This window comes from Python bivittatus, unplaced genomic scaffold (genome assembly GCF_059951505.1).
Source record: "Python bivittatus isolate LINGU-HERP-01145 unplaced genomic scaffold, Pbiv_v1 ctg000020_np1212, whole genome shotgun sequence".
In the NCBI taxonomy this organism is placed as follows: Eukaryota; Metazoa; Chordata; class Lepidosauria; order Squamata; family Pythonidae; genus Python; species Python bivittatus.
In genome coordinates this window covers 118,763,218-118,780,235 of record NW_028277030.1, presented here as the reverse complement: position 1 = coordinate 118,780,235, position 17,018 = coordinate 118,763,218, and the positions used below count along the sequence as shown (strand labels likewise).

The 17,018-nt window shown below is 44.5% G+C and overlaps 1 protein-coding gene across 2 annotated transcripts in view; it reads left to right on the top strand.

Annotated features, from left to right (window-relative positions):
• SRBD1 (S1 RNA binding domain 1) overlaps positions 1-17,018 on the top strand; it is a 206,253-nt gene that overhangs the window by 95,776 nt on the left and 93,459 nt on the right. For both annotated transcript variants that reach the window (XM_088147762.1, XM_088147769.1), the window contains exon 16: positions 15,544-15,626. In XM_088147762.1, coding sequence (XP_088003888.1) covers positions 15,544-15,626 — 83 coding nt within the window. The remainder of the gene's footprint in view (positions 1-15,543; positions 15,627-17,018) is intronic.

The following is a 17,018-nucleotide window of genomic DNA, read 5'->3' as shown; positions in this document are numbered from 1 at the left end:
CGTTGCGGCTGTGGGCTATTAGGCCCCCCAATGTCCCCCCGATCGTTCATGATGGCAGGGTCGGTCAGAGTCCATTGTCCTTGATTGCCAGTCCCCCTCCGGCTGGGTTGGCCCCTCCCTGCTACGTGCAGACCCGCGGGTTCTGTGCTGCGTTGCGATCTTGTTTCGCTGCCCTGCGGCCCCGTTCCTTGCTTGCTCGCGCCGTTATCAGTTCATAATTAAAAGCTTCCGCTGCGGTTTTCCTGTTTAGCTGGCCGCAGGTGGCTCGTTAATTAGCGGCGCTTTCGGTTCCTCTTTTCCCCGCTAGCTACCGCCGGTGGATTCCGCGTGGTCTGGTTGCGAGCTTCCCTGCAACCCCGTGCTTCCCTGAAGCCTCGTGCTGACCGAACCTGACATGCCGCCCCCCTGACGACAACTCCCCCCCCTCGGTCCTATTTCGGCTTCCCGGGGTATTTACTGTAAAAGACCCGCACTAGGTCCGGCGCCCTTATGTGGGTTTTACTCACCCATTCGCTGTGGGACTTGGGGAAATGTTTCCATTGCACTAGGAGCTGGGTCTGCCCCTTGTGCCTCCGGGCGTCCAGTATCCGGTTGATTTCGAAATGCTGCTCCCCCCCGACCATGATGGGTGGTGGTACTCCCTCCGCCTTGTGCCAGGCGTTCCCCGGCTGGTGCAACTTTAGCAGGCTGCAATGGAACACCGGGTGGATCTTCCCGAGGCTTTTCGGGAGCGTCAGCCTGACGGTCACCGGATTGATGATCTCCGAAATGGGGAACGGCCCCACAAACCTCGGGCTGAGTTTTTTCGATGCCTGGTGCGTCTTTAGGTTTTTGGTTGACAGATACACCTGGTCCCCCACTTTCCACTTTTCCTCGGGGAGCCTCTTGCGGTCCGCGTGCTTCTTGTAGTCGGCTTTGGCTCTTTGCAATGCCGCGTGCGCCGCTCGCCGGGTCTCGTCGATTTGGGCGAACCAGGCGTCCAGGGAGTTGATCTGGGATTCCGGCTGAGGCAGCTCCGGCATGGGGACAAAATCTCTCCCGGTGGCTACTTTGAACGGAGAGAACCCGGTGCTCTTGTGGACGGCGTTGTTGTATGCCACCTCCGCGAATGGTAGTAGCTCCGCCCAATCGTCCTGTTGGTGCCCCACGTAGCAGCGCAGGTACTGTTCGAGCCCCCGTTCAGGCGTTCCGTGGCTCCGTCCGTCTGCGGGTGCGCCGCGGAGGATAGGGCTTGTTTCGTCCCCACCCGCTTCAGGAACTCCCGCCAGAACCGCGCGATGAAGTTGCCGCCCCGATCGCTGACGATACGTCGAGGTGCGCCGTGGAGTCGGTAGACATGTTGCACGAACAGTTTCGCCAGCCCCTCGGCCGTGGGGACTCGCCGGCACGCTACAAAGTGCGCTTGTTTGGAGAATAAGTCCGTGACCACCCAAATGGCGGTCTTCCCCTTACTCTCCGGGAGCTCCACTATGAAGTCCATGGCGACCTCTTGCCAAGGCCCGTCGGGTTCCGCTACCGGCTGGAGTAGGCCTCTAGGTTTGCCTTTGGCTCCTTTCGCTGTTGCGCACACCGGGCAACCCCCGAGTACGCCTCCACGTCCTTCCGGAGCGTGGGCCACCAAAACTGCCGCCGGATTAAGTGGAGTGTCTTTACGAAGCCGTAATGCCCCGCGCTCCGGCTGTCGTGGGCTCTCTCCATGACCTCCCGTCGGCAACCCTCGGGCACGTACAGCTTTCCTTCGTGCCACCACAACCCCTCTTGGCCGGTTAGCGCCTCTCGGTTCTGCTTGAGCCAACCGTCCCGCTCCGCTGCCTCCGCGAACCCTTGCCTTACTTCAGACGCCGCGTCCCGTCGCTCCCCCTTGGTCTGGCTTCGGGTCACCGCCTTTGCAGCCAGCCTGCTGGCGGGGATGACGGAGTCCACGATCTCCTCCCGTAGGCTGGCGTGTTGGGGCATGCGAGACAGTCCATCCGCTAAGAAGTTGCGCTTCCCGGGGATGTGTTTCAGTGTGAACCTGAACCTCCCGAAGTATTGGGACCACCGTGCCTGTTTGGGGGATAGCTTACGCGGGGTCTTCAGGGCCTCGAGGTTCTTATGGTCCGTCCACACCTCGAACGGTTCAGTTGCCCCCTCCAGTAGATGCCTCCACGTGGCCAGCGCCCACTTGACCGCGTACGCCTCTTTCTCCCACACCATCCACCTCCTCTCCGTCTCGGTGAATTTGCGGGAGGCGTAGGCGCACGGGTGGATGGCCCCCTCCGGGCTGGGTTGGAGCAGGACTGCTCCCGTTGCCACGTCTGATGCATCCACTTGGATTATAAACCGCCGGTCTGGGTCGGGATGGCGCAGGATCGGCTCCGCGGTGAACCGCTGTTTTAGTTCCTCAAACGCCCCCTGGCATTCTGCAGTCCACGCGAGTGCCATGCTGGGCTTGGGGGGTTTCCCAGTGCCCTTGGTTTTTAGCAGGTCGGTTAGGGGAAGGGCGATTTGGGCGAAGTTTGGGATGAACTGACGATAGAAGTTCGCAAACCCTAGGAAGCTTTGGAGTTGCCTCCGGGTTCGCGGCGCTTCCCAGCCCAGGACATCCCTCACTTTCGCCGGGTCCATCTCAATTCCCCGGCTGGATATTCGGTAGCCGAGGTAGTCTAGTTGCTCTTGATGGAACTCGCATTTCGAGAGCTTTGCGTACAGCTGTGCCTTCAGCAGTCTCTGGAGCACCGTGCGCACCAGGCTCACGTGCTCCGCCAGGGTCTCGGTGTAGATGAGGATGTCGTCCAGGTAGACCAGGACGCCCCGGTAGAGTAGGTCGTGCAGCACCTCATTAATTAGCTGCATAAATACCCCCGGGGCCCCTTTTAATCCGAACGGCATCACGGAAAACTGGTAGCTTCCGAGCGGGGTGTTGAACGCCGTCTTCCACTCATCTTTTGCGCGGATCCTAACTCTGAAGTAGGCTTCGCGCAAGTCCAGTTTTGTGAACACCCTCCCCTTCGACAGATGCGACATCAAGTCCTTCATCAGGGGGAGGGGGTATTTGTACTCCGTGCTGATTGCGTTCAGCCCCGGTAGTCTACGCACATACGGAGCGAGCCGTCCTTCTTCTCCCGGAATAACACCGGGGCCGCTAATGGTGACTTCGCGGGTTGGATGAATCCCCGTGCTAGGTTCTTGTCTATGAACTCGCGCAGGGCTCCCATCTCCCTCCTCGACAGGGAGTACATTTTTGGCTTAGGCAGGGTCGCTCCTGGCTCTAGCTCGATGGCGCAATCACTGGGCCGGTGTGGTGGGAGCTGGTCAGACTCCTTCTCCCCGAACGCTGCCGCCAGGTCTCGATACTGCCTCGGGATTCCGCCGCCCGTCGGGGGTTCCCCGGGTCCGGCCCCTCGCTTTGCGGTCGCCTCGCCAGTCGCCGCTGCCTCCCCTCGCCTCGGGATCGTGGCGGGTCTCCGGGGTCCCGGCGCTGCTGCTGCTGCTGTTGCTGTTGCCGCCTGGGTCTCGGGCCCCATCTGCTCTCGCCCCGTCTCCCGGTGTCCCGGACCCTCCGCTTGTCCGCCGGTGGTTGCGGCTGCCTCCGTCTCCACGGCTCGGTCCCCTCTGCTCTCGCCCCTCGCCGGTCTGTCGACCCCGAACCGCACTGCCTCCACCGTCCAGTCGACTCGTGGGTTCCGCCGCCGCAGCCACGCCAAGCCGAGTACCACCGCGTAGTCGGCCACCGGGACCACCACGAACCTCAGTTCTTCCCGGTGACTCCCGATCGTCATCTGGACCGGCTCGGTGTAATACTGAGCTGGCCCCCCCCCTGCCAGCGTGCCATCTAACTGGCTGAATGAAATGGGCTCCCGGAGGCGCCTCAGCTGTAGCCCGAGCCCCGAGACCACCGCTGGGTGCATCAAGCAGTGGGTGCAGCCCGAGTCCAGTAGCGCCCGTAGCTGCGCCTCCCCTCCGGATCTCAGCCCCCGGACGTGTATCCTCACCCGGAACGGTGGGCAGTCCTCGTCTCCTATTGGGTCCGCGCGCCTCGACTCCCCTGCTCGCACTGGGACGCCGTTCAGTGCGAGCGCGCCTCGTTTCCCGCCGGCTCCGAGTCCTCTCCGGAGGATGCTGTCTCCGGGGTCGACCACCCCCGCGTCCTTTCTCGGTCACCGCCGCCACTGCCCCCTTCCGCGGTCGGTCACCGGTCCTTTTCCCGTTCGCACGCGGGGTTTTGACTTCGGGCCGTGGTGGGGCGCCTTCCCGCTCCGTCGGGCACTGCGCCGCTCGGTGGCCTCTGCCTCCGCATCGGAAGCACAGATTCGGGGCTCTGGTCGCCTCTCGCCTCCCGGTGGACTGCCGTCGACCGCTCCGTCTCTCCTCGGGGTCCTCTCCCTCGGCCGGTCCCTCGTCTGGTCCCGTCGTCTTGTGCTCTGTTGGATCTGCCGCCACGCCGATTCCGCCGTTCCGGCCAGCCAGATCCAATCCTTCACTGTGGCCGGGTCGTCCCGCCCCAGTGCCCGTTCCAGGATCTCTGGGTTGAGTCCCCTCTTAAAATACTTCACCTTCAGGGACTCCGGCCAGTCCGCGAGCTTCTCGGCCAACCTCCGGAACTCCAGGGCATATTCTGATACCGATTTGCCCCGCTGCCTGAATTGTAGGATGTCGTCCTCCGCCCGCTTGGCGCTCAATGTGTCCTCGAATCTGTCCCGGAGCGCCTGCATGAAGTCCGGGAAACTCCGTAGTTCCGCCGCGTTGGCATCGTACAGCCCGATCACCCAGCTGGCGGCTTGGCCATCTAGCAGCTCGGCCACGTAGGATACCCTGTCCTCGTCTCTAGCGAATAGGTGACCACCCCTCTGCATGAACCCCCTGACGTGCGTCAGAAAGTGCGGCAGCTGTTCAGGGTCCCCTGAGAACTTCCCAGTGATACCTCGAAGTCTCAGGGCGTCTGCCGCCCGTTGGTCCTCCGACCGGGTCGCCGTGGGTGGTGCCGGCGGGGGTGTCGGACCGCCCCCCCTGTCGCTCGCCTCCTCGTTCACCGCCGGTGGCCCCACTCTCTGTAGTAGGGTCTGGAGCATCGCCTCCACGGCGTCTAGGCGTCGCTCGACTCTCTCCTCTAGTCGGGCGAATTTCTCGCTCCACTCACGGTTCCGGAACCCCGAACCCCGGGTCATCGTAACGCCCGAATCGTCTGGTCCTTGGTTCACGCCCATCGACCACCGCTCGGATGGAGTGCGCCCGGCCCTGGCCGCTGCCCCGTCGCTCCCGGGCGGCTCCGACCGCCCTTCCGCGAGCCTGGATCCCTCGCGCTCCAGCTGACCCACGGATTCCTCATCACTGGTCATGCCTGTATTGAGAAAGAAAACGCTCCTCGGTGGTACCGGGTAGCGCTGACGGTGAGTCCTGGCTTTATGTGAGATTTGCCCCGTTTGACAGAGAAACTCTCGTGACACGTGTGGTTCACAAAGAAGGTTTACTCATGCGTAACGTAGTAGTCACAAGCAAAGCCAGGACTGGCTTGGTACAATTGCATCACTTGTTATATTCCCCCCTTCCCGCGCTTTTTCCCGCCTCGTGATCGCGTTGCGGCTGTGGGCTATTAGGCCCCCCAATGTCCCCCCTGATCGTTCATGATGGCAGGGTCGGTCAGAGTCCATTGTCCTTGATTGCCAGTCCCCCTCCGGCTGGGTTGGCCCCTCCCTGCTACGTGCAGACCCGCGGGTTCTGTGCTGCGTTGCGATCTTGTTTCGCTGCCCTGCGGCCCCGTTCCTTGCTTGCTCGCGCCGTTATCAGTTCATAATTAAAAGCTTCCGCTGCGGTTTTCCTGTTTAGCTGGCCGCAGGTGGCTCGTTAATTAGCGGCGCTTTCGGTTCCTCTTTTCCCCGCTAGCTACCGCCGGTGGATTCCGCGTGGTCTGGTTGCGAGCTTCCCTGCAACCCCGTGCTTCCCTGAAGCCTCGTGCTGACCGAACCTGACATCTCAAACCAAAATTTTAAAAATGCAGATTTTAGAGAGAGAGTTTTGCTTTAAACCATATGGTTTGCATTTGTACAAAAAAAGTTTTGAAGTTTACACTATAACTTTGTGTACTGCTTTTTATTTTTATTTGTAGGCTGTTTTGCATTTTATTAATTCTGTTATTTTTTTTCTCCAGTTCATATCAAGAGAAGAGTATTTGTTTAAAACATAGCCATATTATATGTTACTGATTTTATCATATCAGAAGTAATCCAGACTTTTAATCTTTCTACAATTGAAACTTGACAACTATTGTAGAGTTTTGGATAAGCTATAGGGCAGTTTCTTAAATTAAGTCTATTGGATACATTAGAATTCAGATTTGTGTCTGTAATCCTGTCCTACTGAGAAAAAAAAAATAATATGAAAATGACTATACAGTATTCTACTATATCCTTTAATAATAAGGTGAAATTCAGGTCAACAGGAATTGAGCATCATGGTTCACAAGTTGTTTGAACAATAAATAGTGAGTAAATATCATTGTATGCTAGCAAAGGTTTCCCTGAAAACTGACGAATGAGAGGAGAAGCTGTGGTGGATATCACTTCATTCTGGTCCATATCATATCAGCTTTCAGATCTCATTTGTAAAACTATGTATCTGGTTATCTTTCTTTCCACAGAATTCCTCTGGCCTTGCATATCTTTTCTCTCCCAAACACATATTTACTTTATCTATGGGAGTGAATGGCAGCTATTCATTTATGCCAGAAAAAAGAGATGAAGTCAGACTGTATGGCATTCTACATTGTGTCCAGTTTTGGGTGTTGTCCCTTAAGATGGATATAAATACATTAGAGCATTTAAGTCCTATAAGTAAAGGTTTAAGGAATTACATGGAAGAGAGGATTACCCAGGAGGGCTGGGGAGCAGTCTGAAAAGATATGGAGACATTTTACATGGAAGAAGGCAAACACTTATTTTCTCTTGCTACAAATAGCAAGACTAAATCTACCTTATAGGAGGGTAAATTTCAGATAAACATTAAGAGAAATTGTTTATCAGTGAGAGCCACTCTTATTTTCATACCGGTTACCAAAAGGGTGGTGAGTCCATTGTTTTTCATTGCTTCTAGTGTGCTTATGGATAAAGGCAGGATTTCATTGGTCTTTGTAGGGGACTTCTGTTAAAGCTCAGGAAAATGAAAAGAATTGCTTGGGTTTTAACTGTTGAGAACCATTTGGAGTCCAACCTGCTGTATCCTGCTAGAATAAAAGGATGAAATAATGAGAAAATAGAATGGAATACTGGATTCATATCTATCCTTATGGCAGGATATTCATTTCAATCCCAAGAAATAGTATCTAAAATAATACTGTATTAAAATAGATTCTGCAAAATTTATTTACTTCTTTTGAAATGTTCTTGTGTGCCCAGCTCCCAAGACTTTGAGCAGCTTACATGATGGATACCAACTATTCTTTTTCTCTCAAAGTACATTTCTGTGTGTATATAGATTTAATTAAGAATTCTTTTAATGGCACCTTTTTAAAATGTCAAGCTGGATTTTTAAAGCTAAAGAAATACAATCCACAGGCAGTGAACATATATTCTGTACTTGCACATTTCAGCATAAAAAATCCAAGACTTAAAAAAAATACAGAATGTTCTTACTTAGGGGAAGATTGAGGTTGAACTAATCCTGTTCTAATAGCTTGTGGTTGTCATATATTTGTTTATATGGTCGTTTGTAAAATTATGCCGATTCTGCTAGCATCTGGAAAGCTCGTAATATTTAAAATACATAGTTCTTGTTGGCTTAGAATGGTGAAGTCATTTCAATGTTGCTTGGAAAATAGAATAATTAGGTTCATAATGTTTGGTTTTTGAAAAAGCAGAATTCAGGGAAGATACTCACATATCTGATTGCAAACATTGCAAACTGTGCTGAAGAATTAATGGAGGGGAGAAGAATCATAAACTGGCAATGTTTCTCCCCTGTGGCAACTCTTTGCTGTGTTTGTCTTAAATATCCCAGGAATTAAAAAGAGAATCTATTGTTTGTTTGTTTGTTTAAATTTATTGGCTCCAGTGGACTCTGGGTGGCATATAAAACTAGAAAAAAAATGGCTAAAAACATTAGACAGACAACCCAGATTAAAATGATTTAAGAAAATGGTTTTTAAAAAGGGGGTAATGCTTATTTTTCAAAAAGGGTTAATGCTTATTACAGCAAAACATCTTCCACTGTGATCAGTAAACATGTAGATCTTATGACCCAACAAATTAATTAATTAATTATAACAAATAATAACAAATATGACCCAACATATTATCCCTACAATAATATCCCTATTATTGTAGGGATAGGTTTTTTTTCTAATTCTCCTGCCAATTAGATTCATTTGTGAGTGACCTTTCCTGATTCTTTTTTTTTTAATTCAGTGCACATTGCCTGATTCTTTGATTTCCAGGGTCTCACTTCTACAAATAATATAGTATTATGGAAAAGAGATAGGTGAACCAAATCAAATAAATTTATTACCTGTTTAATATGATTTGAAAATAAGTTTTAATGTTTACTTATGTGTATTATTACTTAGCATTTCAAGGCAAATCAGATCCTTAAAAATGTTCTTCATTCTTCCCCACCTAGATATTTGCAGTCTCTTAAAGGTTACATCAGTATTTTATAAATTGTTTTTTGGGAGATTTATATATCTCTTTTCTGCCCCTTAAAGTGACATATATTTAATTTTTATGTATCATGTATATTAGAATCAGTTTTGTTCTTTTCTGTATTTTGTGCTATTTGTTTTGATTTGATTTTCTTGGCTGCCTTGAGCATTTTAATGAAATGACAACTTTGCTTTTGACATACAATGCTCTAAACCAGTGTTGTCCAAACTTGGCCACTTTAAGATGAGTGGACTCAGCTATGCTGGCTGGGGAATTCTAGGAGTTGAAGTCCACTCATCTTAAAGTGGCCAAGTTTGGACAACACTGCTCTAAACAATTTGGAACCAGGGCATCTGATAGAATTCCTGGTTACATCAGAGGAAGTCCTGCCACTTGTGCTGAGGACTGCAGTAACTTGTAGATGAGCCCTCTCTGTGTAGCACCTATATTTCGGAATGTGTTCCTCCTTGAAATGAATGAGGCACCTTCAATTGCCTCTGTCAGACATCTGTTGAATATTGGATGAATGTTTCCCTTTGGTCATTGTCTCTGCCAACAATTTTAATGAATATACAGTGGAACCTCAGGTTACGAACGCCTCTGTTAACTAACTTTTCGGGTTACGACCAGCTCCGGCCGCAAAAATTTACCTCGGGTTGCGACCAACTCGAGTTGCGACCAGAGTCACGGAACGGATTAAGTTCGTAACCCGAGGTACGACTGTATTTTAAAACTGTTTTAATTTATTATTTTTATTTTTGTATTTTAAATCATTTTATTGTAAACTCTTTTGAAATGGAAATTTGTACACATGGCTAAATAAATAAATGGGTTACATTAGGTCAGCACCCCCTTCCCGTTCCCAAGTGCCCTGCAGATGTGTGGGGTTTCAATTCCCACAATTCTAGGCCATGATGATTGAAAGAATCTTAACAAGCAGTCTTCTCCAATTTAAATCCTCAGCATATCTTATGGACCTACATTGGTGATAAGTGCTAGTTGAAATTCTTCCATAACAAAAATACACTGGATATACCAGTTGCCCAATTGTCTCCTAATTACTAGAAAAGTCTTGAAGTAGAAAACAGAATTATTATGGCTTTCCCCACCTCCCCAAAATGTGAGAAATGCAGTCCATTTAAAAATAACAGCCATTAGTATAACACAAATGAATAATGAAAGTTTCTGCTTCGGGTGCTTCAAGGCATCTCAGATGGTAGAACAGAGGAATTGCTGCTGCTGTTACAAACAGCTGCCATTGAACAGTTCAAATAAATGACCCTTTGTCTCACAACAGGATGCCAAAGTGTTGAATATGCCCAAGTCTGAAAATGCAATGAGAACCCTTGTACATACCACATGTACAACAGATATGCAGTATTGGTGATATTTATTTTTTCTCTTTACCAGCAGCAGCATCATAGCTTAACTGTCTGAAAACAAAAATACTGCAAGCTATATAATGAGGTTAATAATGACAAAACCTTGCCTCCAGCTAACCATCTGATCAAATGTATAATGGAAAGGAAGGAAGTGGGGAGGCTGACAAAGTAAGACGGTGAGAGTAATTCCTCTAATAATAATTAGAAGTTAGTAGTCAAGTATTTAGGGTTATTAATTTGTGCCACGTAAAGCTATGGGAACATTTGCTGTTGTTATGGTAGTTGTTTTCATATTCTTGATTGTAAGCTATTTTGTAGGATCAATCATTATTGTAAAAAATAAATTAAAAATGTCAATCCTGAGAGAGACTGTATTATTCTGGTTAAGCAGTACTTTGGAAAAGAAGAACGTAACCTAATTTGTTAGCAATTGTCATAAACATAAGCAGCCAATATTGTTTAGTTTGGTTTTGGTTTTTTACTTTTTACATAAAACAGCCACCCACAGCTTCTCCTCCTGCCTGCCCCCTCCTCTCTCCTTCAGGAGTGTCACTGCACTTTACTGTTTGTTGGCAAATATATTATGCTATATAGTGGCTTTGTCATATCAGATTTGCAGCAGGAAGTGGGCTGAGACCACCATACTGGTATTGCATTGCTTCTTCTGAAAGGTGCCCCAAGCATACCAGGTGATAAGAGAGGATACTTGCTGAAGATCTGCATTATATGCCAGAGACACTAAGGTGAAAAGTGTATGTATGAAATTTGCTTTGCCATTTGATTCCTCCCTTTCCTCCAGCTAAGAAAGTGCATGTGGACTTCCTGCCTGACAGGACAATATGTTGTTGTCATACCAAATGTTGCAGTTGTGCACTATTCCTAATTGATGAAAAGGTTTTGTCTCAATTTGATAGGAAAGGTCTTCGGGTGATGTTTCCTAAATAAATTGAATTAACCTTACATAGAAGTCAAGGGACTGTATCACTCTTGTTTTATGTTATTTAAAAATAGTGGATAAAATCTGCTTTGGGTTCTCATTATTCTTTTTTTTTTTAAACCCATTAGTCTAAAACATCTTATATGGGCAGCAGGTTTTTTAAAAATTATGAATAATCCTGGATGTTTGACCTGGATTAAAAAGAACATTAGGAAACCTGATACATTCACAGTTATTTTAATTCCTATATTGTGTCCTGTAACAAGAAAAATAAAGTATCTGAAAATAAAATCCAGAGTATTATAGTAAATGAAAAATAGTGTGAAGTATAGTGTGTGACTATACTTCAAAAGTTACTGTAGAGTGTGTTTCATTTCAGCTTTTATTTGTGTACTTGTGTATTTTGACACTTTTAATATTTATTATACCTTTTATAAATATTTTTGTATGTTTACAATGACAAATAATCCTTCCAAGAGTAAGGATCCCTGTTGTAAATTCCAGAAGCATAGGGATTTTAATCCTTGAGCAATTATATATCTACTGATATGATATAATTATATTGGTTTTTAAAATATTTAGATATTGTTTCTGACTCTTAGCAACTGCATTAAATACAAACATGCATATATACATATATGATAGGTTATTCAGGTACTCTCACAGATCATGATTTAGTCTTTCTTTCATCATGCAGTTTGGTCAGCTCTGCACTTAACTGACAATAGCAGAGTTGGGGCAGAACATAGGTAGGATCTCCATGAATAATGCTATAAAGCTATTTTGTGCTGTTCTTTAACTTACATATTTACACCTCAAGAATTGTCTTTTCACCATTTTTTCTTTCTTCCCTTTTCCTCACCCTATCTGTTGCTGGACTTTTCCTTTTCTCTTATCCCTCCCCTGCCACACCCATACAGCACCCATTTTGTGTACTTGATTGTACTTGATTGAGAATTTCAGATGAGCCTTTGACCCTCAGCTATATGGATTGTTCTAAATTAGTGCTTTGGAATCAGACTGACAATCACATTTAGCCATGAAACCAAATATGATGACTCTCATCAATATTTCATGTGTATAGAACTGCATGGGGTGGACAAGGGTAGAACGGATCCCTCTTATTTTTGAGGTAGAGCCTAAAATTTGAAAACAGAGACTTATATGTGTGACTAGCATTAGAGAGAAGCAAGTTTATTATGCAATATTGATGACACAGTCCCATTCTCCCCCTCTGTTCACATATATAATGTACACATGACTTGATTAAGGAATATCTCCATATCGACCACATCTTTCAGAATTGTTATGAGGAATATTATTATTGCAAAAGAACCCAGTGTTCTATATTGCTCATTTCAGGGAATAGGAAGTGTTGTTAAAAATTATAATCAGGTTTACATCAGCCTGTTATGACTCTATACGAGAGTTGTACAAAACATTTCAGACAATACTATGTAGTGGTGAATAAAGCACCACTACAAACACGTCACTCAAAACATCAAGGTATTCATATTATCTTAAAGTTTATGTGGCTTCTTTGAGGGCTTCCCTATGTTGTTTGAGCGTGCATGTGCGCGTGCTCAGAAGACCAGCAAAGCACCTTATAATAGCCATGTTATATCTTTAAAAACCATGGCCAATTCAGCACTCGGAAGATTAGGTTTGTGGCTTGCACAGCCCTACTTGATATACAATTCAGATTTTTTATATATCTTGCCTGTTAGAATTATGTTTTGTGTTCTGATTCTAGGTGCTATTTGATTTCTTTTTGGTTTCTTTCTTCACGTTTCTCCGAGCATGCTCATGGAATATGGCAATACCGTTTAGATCAGTCCTCCCAACCTGGTGTTCTCCAGATGTATTGAGCTTCAACTCCCACAATTTATCATGGGACTTAAAATCTAATATACCTGAGGGATACTGCATTGGGGAAGACTGTTTTAAATATTAAATACTTCATTTTGTATGCTCAACTAAATTCATTTTGCCATTCTGCTTTTCCTTACTTTGTGTATGTTATTCATCGCTTCGTCTTATTGTTAACTCCACCCCTCATTCTTTTCCTCTTATTCTTCCTTGGTAAAATAATACTGTCTTTTAAAAGCTGTCCTTGATCCATACCATCAGAGCTCCAATTGGTAATTATATGAGAGTTTATTATAGGAAAGCATTTCTTTTGTAGGCTGTAGTACTTGCACTGATTAAGCTTTTGTGATTTTGACAAGAAAGGCATATGTGAGTCTTTGAATTCACAAGTTCTCTGTTATAGAACCCAACAGATCAGATGTCAGTGGCATAGTTGCTTCTAAGTCAGGCTGGAAGCTGCCATTGTTCGTGTATGTTAAAACTTGTATTAAAGGATGTGAAACCTTGTGTGTGACCGAGCCATGAACTTTAAATTTTAGTATACAACTTTTTCTTTCACAGAAGGAGAAGATGCAGATCTTTGGAATAAGAAATAGGTCATGGCACATTTAGTTGTATGTCATATACATGTACATGTGTATTTTATGTTATGCCATTAGAAATACTTCAGATAAATAAGTATTGTGGTTCTTTTGTCCTGTATTGTATCTGATAAAACACCTGTGAACCTCTCTAAGTAATCAGTCAATAATAATAGGTATTCTTTAGCTATTTTAAATCTATATTATCAACATAATAATGGAAAGAGAGCATGTAACTTTCCCCTAGGTCCTTATTTTCTATTACCATCCCTCCCACCACCCCAGTTAACTGTAGATTTCTGAGGCATAGAATGAGGATATTTGTGAAGGTACATGTCACGTGGAAAGGTTCCTTTTCATATGCAACATATGTTAGCCCGGAGCATAGCTGGATAATGAGAACAAGAATGTGAGACAACTAGTATGCTCATTTTCTGTCCCTCTCTTTTCTCTCCCTCACTTTCTTCCTATCACTTGTGTGTTCGTGATAGTTAGGTTTGAATGAGGGCCAAACTCCTTAGTGCTGCAATCTTGTCATTTTTTTTACTCTTTCATAGCTCATAATTAGGAACTTGAAAGATCAGATTCTTGGAATGCCTTTTTCTTCAAAACCCTGCTTCTTTCTCTTGGTGGCTAGGAATTGCTAGATGTTGAACTGGAAATCTTTGGTTATGGTTGCATATTGAAAGGATTGAAACTAGTAAGGCAGGAATGTCTGAAACATTTTATGAACAAGGGATGGATGGGAGAAACCTTCAAGACCAGGAAACAAGTAGCCACATTGTTATAGAATCAAAAAGGCAGCAGGAGGAGATCCAAAATTCAAACCTTGTGACCAGTATAGGACAAAGTCTCTCTTGTCCACCAACTTTCTACTCCTTCCTCTTTGCCACTTCCATTCTCTGATCTCCATCCTCATGCTGTTCATCCTTTTGCTCTTCAACCTTCTTCAAACTCTGAGGATTGCTGTAACTGCAAACTGTAGCCCCCTCACCTAACTAATCTAATCTAAAAACTCTTGTCTACAACTAACCCACAATATCCTCCTGTAGCCCCGAGTGTTGTTGTCAATTACAGAAGAGTGTGTTTGTGCTGAATGCCCCCCCCCCCAAAAAAACCCTACTCAGAACAACCCTGTCACCCAGGCATATTTATCAATATATACAATTCATATGCCAAGGGAGACCACTTGCACTATCTGGATGATCCATAATTATTATTTCAGTGTAATGTAGGTAATCAAAGTTATATTTAGCTACAATGCAACTGATAACATAGAGTACATGAAACAATTTATGCTGAAAAATAGTTTTTCAAAAGCATAATTCTTGTACATGTTGTGTTCCATAAAATGAGTAACTAGACCATCCTTTCCCAATCTGGTATGGAAAGATTTGATGCACCAATTTTAAGGAAGTCAGACAAGTTTGTAACATTTCCATAATCCAACCTGAAAGTCAAATTTGTAATTAATATTCAATTTAAAAGAGGTTAGTTTCTTAAGATCCATTCATTTTATTTATTTATTCAAATTTGTATGCCACCTGACTCCCAACAACCCTTTTTAACCCTTAATTAAGTCAGTACAATGAAAACAGGGTTTTTTTAAAAAACATTTTCTAATGGTATTGTTATGTTGCATAGCCATATAGCACAGATTTTCAGTGCTGTTTTTATGTAAAGATTATTTTTTATGTCTGGCCTCTGCCTTTGTGGTATTTTATGTTGGTATATTGTAAGCTGTTTGAGTTGAGGAGACAGGGAGCGAGAGAGAATATATGTTGAAAGAGAGACAATGAGAAATCACAAAAATTCCAACTACTTATATAATTTGCCTAAACTAATTAATGTTAGTACTTGATTACTGCGGCATGTGGTCCTCTTAATGTGTTGTTTGCATTGTTACAGTGTAATCACTCTATTTTTCATTGTACATGGCTGGCAAGATTTTTTCAAGTTAAATTGATGAAAACATGCTGCTCGTACTCACCACAATATGCATTTTCTCATTTGAGACTTTATTTTAACTTCCACTACAGCTTTATTTTTTGTACAGTAAAGAACAGAATGAAAATTCACTCCACTAAGCAAACCTAATTAAAAGCACTTTATCAGTCCTGCATTTCACAGAATACCATTTCTTGCTCTGTTTTTCCCCCCAGTTTCCATTGCAAGACGTGTACAAGACCCATTAGCTGAGCTAGTGAAAATTGAACCCAAACATATTGGAATTGGAATGTACCAGGTAAGGCAATGTAGATTATTTTAGTCTAAGCCCAATCCAACATGATACGAAACAGTATTAAGACAGTGCTTGGTAATTAAGTGTCAGCTAGTTATATGTCTGTTTTAAAAGATTCGTGAAATGGTAATAAATATTTATAAATCCTTGTGTATTTTTAAAAATTTTTTCTGGGGTTAAGTATTAAGACTAAGGCTTAGCAATAGTTGTAGCCAGATTTATTGTCTAAAAACATCAGATCAGTCTTGTAACTTGATCTGCAAATCTTTCTCTCTTTTACATAGCTGCAGTTGTCATTTTGAGTTTTTTAAAGTCTCTTTGGAAAATGCTGTAAGATTCACAATGTACTTCTCATTAATTAAATGTGAAATGGAAAGTTTTAAAATGATGGATGGATGGATGGATGGATGGATGGATGGATAGATAGATAGATAGATAGATAGATAGATAGATAGATAGATAGATAGATAGATAGATATTTTTGAAATTGGATGTGTTGAAAATTATATGCACCGTATATGTGCAAATGTAATGTAGTTGATAGAATGCTGAAGTGAAAAAAATGTTTTCAAAAAAAGTAAAATTGCACATTTTTTCCGAAGAATTCATGAATCCTGAAACATTGGGTAAGACAAGGGGTAAAGAAGAGTGATGATAGATAGATAGATAGATAGATAGATAGATAGATAGATAGATAGATAGATAGATAGATAGATAGATAGATAGATAGGCAGGCAGGCAGGCAGGCAGGCAGGCAGGCAGGCAGGCAGGCAGGCAGGCAGGCAGGCAGATTTTAGAAGGCTGCCCAACTCCATAAGACTCTGTGCAGCATATAACATTAAAAGATAATAAAAAACCATGAACCTGAAAGGCCAATTTCTGAAACATACAAAATCCTATAAGGGGCTCAACATCCACTCTAACCCAAGGTGTGTGGGAACAGAGACTGCCTGAACATTGTCAAGGTGGAGGCCATACAAATCTCTTGGTATACCTTACCAAGCAGCATACTTTAAGGCAATTTTCTCTTATTTATTGCTGCACAGATTCTTAGAATTCACTGATGTGTGACACACACACACACACACACAAACATAAATACACACACTATGATATGGGCAAATATTTGATGAAAAATAGTTGAAAATGAGCCACTTTTACTTTCAAGTAAATAATTAATTAATACAGGTTAAAAATGAAAAATATTCACTTTTTCAAACTTTGAAGAGCTCTACTACAAAATGGAAGGAGTGCTACTGTTCCTCCCATCCCAAAATGGATCCTATTGCCCACCTGCTATTAGTTTTTTTAAACAAACACAAAACTTGGTTGCCTGTGGCTCTTTCAGTATTATATTAAGTTTAGCTGTGAGGCTGACAGAACAGACTTATTAAA